Here is an 11,301-nt window from a genome sequence, read left to right on the forward strand (position 1 = left end):
CAGGTGATGTGAATAAGCAGAAAAGAAAGAGGCAAAAGTAATGAGAACAGTAACATGGCAGATGTTAATAAGAGAATTGGGAAAGGTGCCTCTGTCAGCAATAAGGGGGTCAGTTCCTTCTTAATTTATTGTGTTTTGAGGATAATATGTATGAAAGAAAAGGGTTAAAAAAAAGGTTGGGGGATATAATAGAAAGAGTTATTGGGAATCACCTCCTTAATCAAAATGATACAATTTAAAGAACTCTAAAAATATCTTTAAAATCTAACCCCTTTGAAGATATGCCAAAGGTTCAAGTTCAGTCATGCCTGTTTTAAAATGGATTAATTTTAGAGTATACAGTTTATAATTGACTTTATGTAATGTACAGTTTCTTCCTGTATTTCACCCTGTTTATAATTTTCAATTTTAGGTTATGGCACACAGCCTGTTTGGGAAAAGAAAACGAAATAATGGTGTTTGGTGGGAGCAAAGATGATTTACTTTCCTTGGATACAGTAAGAAATCTTATATCTAAATGTTTCCTCTGGAATTATGTTATTCAAAATAAATAACTACCCAACAAGAATATTGCTATTCTAATACTGCAAAATATAAAATGTTACTCTGTGGGGTTATTAATCCTAAGAATGAGTGGCTTTTGTAAAACATTTCAAGAGTTTTTGGATTTAGAAATCCAAATAGGGGGTCTGTGTTATGGGGTTGTGGCTCAGTGGTAGAGTGCTCACCTAGCACGTGCGAGGCCCTGGGTTCAATCCTCAGCACCACATAAAAATAAATAAATAAAATAAAGGTATTGTGTCCAACTACAAACTAAAAAATAAAATATTAAAAAAAAAAGAAATCCAAATAGGTCTATTAATTTCATTAGTTATTACAAAGAGCTTTTTTCTTTGAGCCTTTTCTTTTTTTTCTTTGAGCAAGACCCTGTCTCAAAATGAAAACTAAAGAAAGGACTGCTGGGGATGTAGATCAGTAGTAGGACACCCTTGGATTTTACCACCAGAAATGAAATTAATTACTTAAAATATTAAAACCATAATTTTGTACTTATATAGCAAAATTTTTGCCTAGCTTGTGCAAAGCCTTGGGTTCGATACTCAAGACCACAAAAGAAAGGGGAGGGGCAAATTTATATTTTGTCTTCTCTTTTTTGTCACTAGAAATCTTCTTTTCTTTTAGATGACAAAGTTTAAATTATAACTAAAATCTGGATCACAAATTATGAAATTCTAAAGATCTATTTGAAAGGATTTATAGAAATTTTCTGTTGACCCTTCTACCATTATTAACTTTTAGATGAAAGACTCATTATTCAAAAAATCTTCAGGATCTTAATTTTTTAAAATATTTTTTAAGTTGTCAATGGATCTTTATTATTATTTTTTTTTATATGCAGTGCTGAGAATTGAACCCAGTGCCTCACACATGCTAGACAAGCACTAGGCAAGCTCTGAGCTACAACCCCAGCTGCTTAATTTTTAAATTAATAATTCTCAGGAAGGGAGCTAAAGGGTTTAGTTCAGTGGTACAGCACTTATCTAGCATATGCAAGGGCCCTGGGTTTGATCCCTAGCACCTCAAAGGAACTATCTCGAAATAGGATAAAGAAGAGTTTTGCTTTTTTGTTTGTTTGTTTTTTATGTGTGTGTGGTCTGGGAATTGAACCTAGGCCCTTGGGCATGCTAGGCAAACACTCTACCCCGAGCCACATCCCCAGCCCTAAAGCAGAGATTTTTAAAATAAGAGCAATTTGAAGAAAATGCTTTTGTTAAAAAAAAAGTGTTTATAAACCACTACTTGTGTCACTTTTTAACTCACTATTCTCAGAAAAGAACATATTTCTGATTTTTAAATTTGCAATTATAAGCTATTGATTAGGTAGAATTTTGGCCAATGAAGTTTGGTAACCACATACCCAAAGTTTGTGCATAGCAGGTGTATGTGTACATATATATGTGTATATTTGAGGGTATCCTTGTTTGCGTGCATGCATATGTATATGTGTTACCAGTCAGAGATTTATTTGCTGCTTTATGCTATGTTTTTACATGTGTAAAATACAATAAAGCATTATATTATTGACTCAATGTTATTTTTATAAAAATCCCTGATAAGACCTTTCTTATGTTTTAGGGTCACTGTAATGATTTATTGATCTTTCAAACACAGCCTTATTCACTACTCAGGTAAGCAAATCCAGTATTTTTATATATACATGCTAGGAATGTATCATTTCCTTTTTCCTCCTTTTTTGGAAGAGATATATTTTTCAGGTAGTTTGTATGACTTGAACCTAAGAAAATATTTGTCTTTTTAATAGTAAAATCAAATTTATGTTGGTAAATCATATACCAGTGTTATTATTTTTAATTATAATAAACAGCCAGGCATCGTGGTTCATACCTGTAATCCCAGAAGCTCAAGAGCTTGAGTCACAAGAATCATAAGTTCAAGGATAGCCTTAGCAATTTAACAAGGCTCTAACAACTTAGTGAGACCCTGTCTCAAAATAAAAAACAAAAAGGGCTTAGGGATATAGCTCAGTAGTAAAGCACCTGGGATTAAATCTCTAGTACCAAAAAAAAAAAAAAAGAAAAGAAAGAAAAGAAAAAAATTAAAATATGTAGTACAATCACATTTTTTATTTTGTTTATAAAATTGCTCTTAGTTCATTTGGTAATATTAAGCATACTGTAGTTCCTTAATTCTAATCCTTCTTAAAATTTTTATCTTCTGAAAATCAGAATATGTCATATTGATCGTATCTCTATATACCACACACACATACATACATTCACACATTTAATATAGCAGAATTTTTTTAAACCTCAAAGCCATTATTAAATTGATGGTATGACTTATACTTTCTTGGCTCATATGTTCTTGCTCTAAAAAGGAGTATGTAGCTGGTCAAGGTGACACACACCTATAATTCCAGCTGCTTGGGAGGCTGAGGCAGGAGCATCACAAGTTCAAAGCCAGCCTAGACAGCTTGAAACCTTGTATCAAAATTAATCAATTAGTTAATAGGTCTGGGGATATAGCTCACGGGTAGAGCACTAATAGCACAAAAAGAAAAATATAAATAGATAATGTATGTTTTGGTCAGCTTTTTTGCTGCTGTGACCAAAAAACCTGACAAGAATAATTTTAGAGGAGGAATACTTTATTTGGGGCTCACAGTTTTAGAGGTCTGAGTCCACAGATGGCTTGCTCCACTGCTGTGGGCCCAACAAGAGGCAGAACATCATAGCAGAAAAATGTGGTAGAGGAAAGCAGCTCAGGACATGGCCACCAGGAAGCAGAGACAGACAGCTCTGCTTTCCAGGGACAAAATGTGTACCGGAAGGCATGTCCCCCAATGACCCATCACCTGCAGCCATACCCTACCTGCCTACAGTTACTACCCAGTTAATTCCTATTAGGGAGTTAATGTACTGATAAAGTTAAGGCTTTCATATCCCAGTCATTTCACCTCTAAACTTTCTCACACATGAGCTTTTGGGAGACACCTAATATCTAAACCATAACAATATACAAGGCTGATGCAGTAGACTATAATCCCAACCACCTGGAATACTGAAGCTGGAGGACTGCAAATTCAGGGTCAACCTGGGCAATTTAGTGAAACTCTGTCTCAAAATCAAGTTTCAAAACAGGGATGGGGATATAGCTCAGTGGTGAAGCACTTGCCTAGCATGTGCAAAGCCCTGAGTTCAATCCTCAATAACACACACAAACACACACACACACACACACACAAATGTATGTACAGAGTTTTCTGGGAGGATTGTAGGAAAAGCCCCTATTTTTTCCTGCCTATTGACAGTTGGGAAGAAGGACTTAAAAGAAGTCAAAGTTGCCCAGCAAATAGATGTGGATTTTATGCAGTGAGAATAATATGGGTGAAGGCATATGAGGGGTTGAGAAAGAGAAAGAGATGACATGCAGTATTTCAAGGAGTATACTATAACTTCCAAATGTTCTTCAACTTGAATCACTGAAAAAACATTAGACTAGCTCAAACTGAAATTTCTTGGTCTTTCTTGACTGCTCCTTGGCTTAGTGTGATAGTTCTGAAACTTGTCTGCATATTAGAATCTCATGGGGAGCTTCAAAAACTATTGATACCAGTGTTCTACCCCCAGTCGTTTTGGTTTAATTGGTGTAGGGTGTGGCCTGTACTTTGGAGATTGATTTTAAAGATCTCAAGTTAATTCTGATATGCAGACAAGTTTGGAAACGACTGCTATAAATATGATGGCTTATACTAATATTTTAACTTTTACTGTGACTATTACTTTCCCTAACTAGTTTGCAAGTTCTTCATATACAAGGATTAAGAAGTATTTGAGTGCCCACATAGAAAGGCATGAAATGAAATGAAATGAAATGGCATGGATAAGAAAGGAGGAGTATCTGTTTATATAGTGATGAGAAGAAGCCATTAGGGATTAAGTTATTGGAAGCACAAAACATTGAAGGAAAAATTGGCATAGTCTTAAGGAAGTAAATTTTAGCAAACAGTCAAATTAGCCTTGACTGCAGGAATGATACTTTTCTTTTAAAATAGAGGAGAAGGAAGGGGTTGGGGTTGTAGCTCACGGGAAGAACACTCACCTAGCACATGCAGGGTGCTGGGTTTGATCCTCAGCAGCTCATAAAAATAAAATAAAGGTATTGTGTCCAATTACAACTAAAACAAATATTTTTAAAAATGGAGGAGAAGGAAGAAAGTATGGGTATAAAGACAAATATTTATTGGTTGGAGAAGAGGGTATTGAGAAAGTTTTAGTTGAAAGTGAGGTCATCTGATAAGAAAAAAGAGAGGTGAAGATATGAACTTAAAGATGGTGGAGATTTGAAAAGGTACTGAGATGACTACAAGAAGATGCTGAACGAGGATATTTTTTAACAGAGTAATGCTCAGCTCAGACTATAACTGATATGTAGAGGTAACACATCTGCAGAAACAGTTTTCTTCAGCAGCTAGATCACAGGTACAGAGAGATGATTGACTCATTTTATCCATGGTTTGAATTTGGCCAGGGTGGTGCGACAGAAATGAATCAATATAGAAATGAGATAAAGTAAAACAGCAGACAACTAGATGGGCTTGCCTTTCAGGCTAAACTAAAGGTGACCACCAGTCTTTTGGCTTCTTTGTGTCATCCATGATACTGAGTGCAGTGCTCTCTATGCTTGGGTATATTCCTTTTTGTTGCTGAGCATAGTTTAATATATCAGAACTCAAATATAGCACGAATTTAGTTGTGTTTACTATGTGAAGTCTGTTATCTTGACATAATTGCTTGTCCACAGTGCAGTCAACATGTTCTTTTTATTTGAAGTCAGGAGACATTTAATACTTACTGTAATTGCGATACAATAGGACGCAATTAGTCTTTTCACATCACGTGATCTAACGGACTGTGGGATCATCCCATTGTTTATATTTATATATTTATATAAATATATAAAATATGTATTTATATTTAAAACAGGGCTGGGAGTGTAGCTCAGTGGTAGAGCACCTATGGGTTTAATCCCCAGTATGTGTGTGTGTGAATCAAATTTATGTATACACACACATATTTTTGGTTTCCATTGGATGTGGGTCAGATACAATCTCTCTGCAATAAAAATACATGACTATTATAGTGTTTAGGGGAAAAAAATCCTCTTATGTTCCAGACAATACAAAGGAAGTACAATGTCAGGTAAAATTTTTATAATGATTTTTATTAGGGGTTTAGTTCAGTGATAGATTGCTTGCCCCCCAACACATACACACACACACAAAAACCTGTAAATATTTTATATTATATCTTCAGGTTAGAAAACTAATAATTTGGGCTGGGGTCATAACTCAGTGGTAGAACACTTGTCTGGCACATGTGAGACCCTGGGTTTGATCCTCAGCACCACATAAAAATAAATAAATTAGGGGCTGGGGATGTGGCTCAAGTGGTAGCGCGCTCGCCTGGCATGCGTGTGGCCTGGGTTCAATCATCAGCACCACATATAAAAACAAAGATGCTGTGTCTGCCGAAAACTAAAAATAAATAAATAAATATTAAAAAATTCTCTCTCTCTGTCTCTTTCCTCTCTCTCTCAAAAAATTAATTAATTAAAAAGTATTATGTCCATCTACAACTAAAAAATGATATTAAAAAAACAACTAATAATTCTGTTATGTTTTATTTACAGGTCATGCCTAGACTGCATTGGTAAAAATGCTATTATTTTAAAAAGCCAAATATCTCTATTACCTCCTAAACTTCTCCAACAAGTACTCAAAAAAATCACATTTTGGACTGCTGCCAATCACCGAGAAGAACAAAGAGCCCAAAAAGATGAAACAGAAAATAAGTATCAGTGGATCAGTAGCAATTGAATTGTTATATACTCTATATATATCTAATACACTTAAACATAACATTTCAATCAGAGTATACATTTACCCCCCCATAGCAGGCTTTATTTAAAGGATAAAATATGAAACAAAATGCTCTGTTAAAGTTATTATATAGCATGGAATATACAGAAATGAGATATAAATACAGATTATATTTGTAAACCAGTGTCCTTATAATCTACAGAACAAGTATGCTTTCTGAAAGTAAGTACAGTTATAACAGATATTAAATCAATGTGTACTCTTTACTGGAAAGATTATGCAAATTTGAGAAGAAAAATTACCCTAAGGACTTCAGAAATTCCCTAACATAACTGTAGATATGTGTATAAACATTACATACCAACTTTCAGAAAGATAAATTCTCTCAAGTTGCTTTAAAATTACCTGTCTCCTATAATAGTTATTTAAAAACTTCTCCTTAAATAACTAATACAGCTGGTCAAAAAGCATAAAATAGGCAGATACCAGTACTGTATTAACTCCAGCCCTTCTGGCACTTACTTAGTAAAGTGTTCTTAGGCAACATTGTAACTTTTCTTCACCCTTTGGGTGGAGAAATACATGTCCTCAATTCTGACTCCAATTAAGTTATTTAGTTTGTCCAGTTATACACACACACACACACACACACACACATGAGGCCAAGTTTTAATGTATATAAAGTGAAGGTTTATTTTATCATACAGGCTTTGGAATATTGGGATGTGGTATATTTATTAACTTTTGAGACATGTTGAAATACATTTTGCCTTGGAAAAATAATTTTTGTAAGCAATGAAATGGGGTGGTAATATAGCAATTTGACTATGAAAAGCCCTCAGTTTGACTCAGTCTGCTCCATAGAGTTGATGCTTAAAACATCAGGATGTTCAAAATCCTTTGAATTCTTTTAAAATAAAAGTATTTACCATCTACCGAGAAATGGAACCCTGTATCTTTGAATCAAATAGTACTTTTGCCATAATTGAGATATTTTTCTTCATATTATCACAGTCATGCCCTTCCATTATTAGGTATAATTAACTACTACAAAGCTTTGTATATAAAACTGTTCTCCACACTATCACCTTACAAGTTGTTTTTGAAGTTTAAAATGTCAGAAAAATATATTTCTACATTGAAATATGTAATTTATAGTGAAAATTATAGTTTGTAGTGTCATTAAATTTAGATATATATTTTATATATGTATTGTATTTTGGATGTATAAAGCTTCTATTTATGTATTGTAATATTTGTGTTTACATTTTTATTTATTGTACAAAGAATATGGAGTTACTGTTTCATAATTTTGTCAATGTGAACCAGTTATTAGAGTTGATTGTGCAAAAAAAAGTGTAAGTTTTGATTTTTTCTTACTGTTTTTAATCTGCATATCAGATTTAGAAAATGAATCTCACAAGTTACACACATCTTAAGAGAAATGATCTTGTTACTGTGACCTTCAGTCAGCATTTTATAGTTAAGGCAAAAATATACCAAAATCTGCTGGGCACGGGGGCCACCTATAATCCCAGCAGCTCAGGAGGCTGAGGCAGGAGGATGGAGAGTTCAGAGTCAGCTTCAGCAAAAGAGAAATGCTAAGCAACTCAGTGAGACCCTGTCTCTAAATAAAATACAAAACAGGGCTGGGAATGTAGCTCAGTGATTGAGTGCCCCTAATCTTAATCCCTGGTACCTCACCCAACCCCCTAATTTTAATCCCTGGTACCCCACCCGACCCCCATCCCCACAAAAAAATACACACACACACACACACCCCAAAACCTAATTGGTTAGTGATGGATGACATTGAATGGAACAAACACCTTTTAAAATGATTTCTGGATTATATGGATGCTTTCTCCAGCCCATTAAAAGAGCACTTCTGTTTTTATTTTTTATTTTTTTTAGCACTTCTGTTTTTAAATGTTTTTTTCAAAACATTAAAAGTTGGATTAGCCCCCTCAAAATGCATATTTTTGTTTCGACTTTGGGAATGAAACCTATATATAACCTATCCCCACCCCTAGTACTACTTTTATTTGATTTGATATTCTGTGCTGCTTCAAAAAGTTATGTATCTTAAGGTAGTCTAGGGTAGGAATGACTGAAATTCTGATCTTTACCTTCATATTCTGAATTTTGGCTTAAACCAGGGCTTCCCTGCTATTAGAAAGTTTTAATTTCCATAGACTAAATGGTATTTCATTCGTCACTTCTTACCAGCTGATGTTTTACTATCAACTTTTGTGCCACTGATTTCCACAGTATATAGAAGCCAGGGTATATAGAAGATAACAACAGCCTCACGACTTTACTTCTTAATACCTTATTACTGTCTCTCTGGAAGATTATTCTAGCAGGTTTAATGGTTTTTCTCAGATGGATCACAAAATGGGTTCTCAAGGAAAAAGAATCCTAGGATGTTCTTCACTTGTTAGGAAGGATTCTTTTAAGGTGTTATAATTTTAATGATACAATAGGTAGCACATCAAATGGTATACATTTTTACAAATAGTATTTGCACAAACAATATTTGCACAAACACCTTTAAAAATTATTAGCCTCTCACATCTAGAAGCTGAAAAATATTCTTTAGGACTTTGTACTGTCAGTTTGTAGTGACATTTTCATTAATACCTTATTTAAGTTTGTGTATTAGTGTCTGAGAGATAAGTAATCTAAAATTACTAAGAATTTTCAGGGTAGTTCATGCTGTCAACAAAGTTTAGACTTTTGGAACATTGACGGGAGTAACCAATTTTAAGAAACATAATTCCTCTTTAAGCACTTTTTTTGGTGCCTATATTTCAATTATATAGTAGTCCCATCATCTGAAGTTTTGTTTTCTGCTGTTTCAGTTACCTGTGGTCAACTATAGTCTAAAAATATTATTAGAGTTCATTGAATAATTAAGATATTTTGAAGGAAGTGAGGGCTAGGGATGTGGCTCAGTGGTAGAGTGTTTACCTAATATGCATAAGGCCCTGGATTGGATCCCCAGCCTTAGGGGGGATATATATATATATATGTATTTATATGTATACATGTACATATGTATATTTTTGAGAGATCACATTCACATAGCATTTATAACATTTTTATAATTATTCTATTTTTATAATTATTATTATTAATCTCTTATTGTGCCTGATTTATAGATTAAACTTTATCATAGATATGTACATATAAGAAAAAATTATATATATATGGTGGTTTGGTATTGTCTGTGATTTCAGGCATCCGCTGGGGAGGGGGTCTTAGAACATATCCTCCATGGCTAAATGGTGACTACTATATTAATGCAATTCTATATGTGGGCACAAAAAAAAATTTTTTAAATCACTCAAAGCCCATAGTTTACATTAGGGTTTAATCTTGGTGTTATACATTCCATGGGTTTGGATGGGTATGACATTTGTCCACTACTGTAGTATTATACAAATAGTTTTATTACCGCAAAATATCTTTTGTGTTCTGCTTACTCTTCCTTCTCTTCACCTTACCCCTGGTAATCACTGATCTCTTAACCATTTCCATAATTTTGCTTTTCCAGAATATCATATAGTAGAAATCTTATAGTGTATAATCAGTGAAGATTGGCTTCTTTAGTTAGTAATATGTATTTTAAGTTTTCTCTGTTTCTTCATGGCTTGACAGCCTGTTCATTTTTTTTTTTTTTTAATCCCTGTTCATTTTTAACACTGAACAGTGTTTCATTGTCTGGATGCACACACACATACACATACACACCACACACACACACACAGATTTTTATGTGGACATAAACTTTAAATTCAGTTGGATAAATACCAAAGAGCAAGATTGTTGGATCATATGGTTAAGAGTATAGGTAGTGTTGTAGAAAACTACCCGACTCTTCCAAATTAGGTGTTGGCAGTTTGCATTCCCACCAGCAATGAATTCAAGTTTCTTCTTTATTCCATATCCTTGTCAGTATTTGATGTTACCAGTGTTTTGGATTTTGGCAATTCTAATATGTGTGTGATAGTATATTATTGTTGATTAAATTTACAATGCACTAATGATACATGGATGTTGAACATCTTTTCATTTATTTAACTTGCCATCTGAATATCTTTGATGAGGTGCTGTTCAGGTCTTTTACTAACTGTCAATCAGATTGTTCATTTTACTGTTGTTGAGTTCTAGGAGTTCTTTGTATACTGTGGATAATAGAACTTTAGTCCTTTACCGTAAATGACTTACAAATATTTTCTTCCAATCTATAGTGTGTCTTTTTGTTCTCTTGACATTGTCCTATACAGAGAAGTTTTTAACTTTAATGAAGTCCATCTATCTTGTCAACTATTTCTTTTTTTAAAAAAATAGTTTTAGTTGTAGATGGACACAATATCTTTATTTTATTTATTTATTTATGTGGTGCTGAGGATTGAACTCAGTGCCTCATACATGCCAGGCAAGCGCTCCACCACTGAGGAACTACCACCCCAGCCCTCAACTATTTCTTTCATAGTCTCTGCTTTGTGTTGTATCTAAAGCAGATCACCATACTCAACGTTGTCCAGATATTTCCCTGGAAATATTTTCCTACTAGGAATGTTATAGTTTTGCATTCTACTTTCAGGTCTCTTTTCCATTTTGATTTAATTTTTGTGAAGCATTTAAGATCTTACTTTATCTAGATTCATACTTTTGCATATAGATGTTCAGTTGTTTCAGCATCATTTTTTGAAAAGCCCATTAGCTCTGTTAGTATTATCTTTGCTTCTTTATCAAAGATCAGTTGACAGTATTCATGCAAGTCTATTTCTAGGTTCCATTATGTTCCATTGATCTATTTGTTTATTCTTTCACCAATATCATACATTATAGCAAATCTTGGAAGTTGGGTAGTATCAGTTCCAAACTTT

General features: G+C 33.8%; 1 protein-coding gene across 2 annotated transcripts in view; it reads left to right on the forward strand.

Moving 5' to 3' along the window:
• The window catches only part of Klhdc1 (kelch domain containing 1), a 51,197-nt gene extending 40,740 nt beyond the window's left edge, over positions 1-10,457 (forward strand). For both annotated transcript variants that reach the window (XM_046461758.2, XM_046461759.2), the window contains 3 exons: positions 413-497; positions 2,137-2,189; positions 6,214-10,457. In XM_046461758.2, the coding sequence (XP_046317714.1) occupies positions 413-497; positions 2,137-2,189; positions 6,214-6,400 (325 nt within the window). In that variant the 3' untranslated portion in view covers positions 6,401-10,457. The remainder of the gene's footprint in view (positions 1-412; positions 498-2,136; positions 2,190-6,213) is intronic.
• Positions 10,458-11,301: the final 844 nt, after the last annotated feature.

The sequence above is a fragment of the Marmota monax genome, unplaced genomic scaffold (genome assembly GCF_021218885.2).
Source record: "Marmota monax isolate L192 unplaced genomic scaffold, Marmota_monax_Labrador192_F-V1.1 WCK01_AAM20220418_F8-fsc00001, whole genome shotgun sequence".
NCBI lineage: Eukaryota > Metazoa > Chordata > Mammalia > Rodentia > Sciuridae > Marmota > Marmota monax.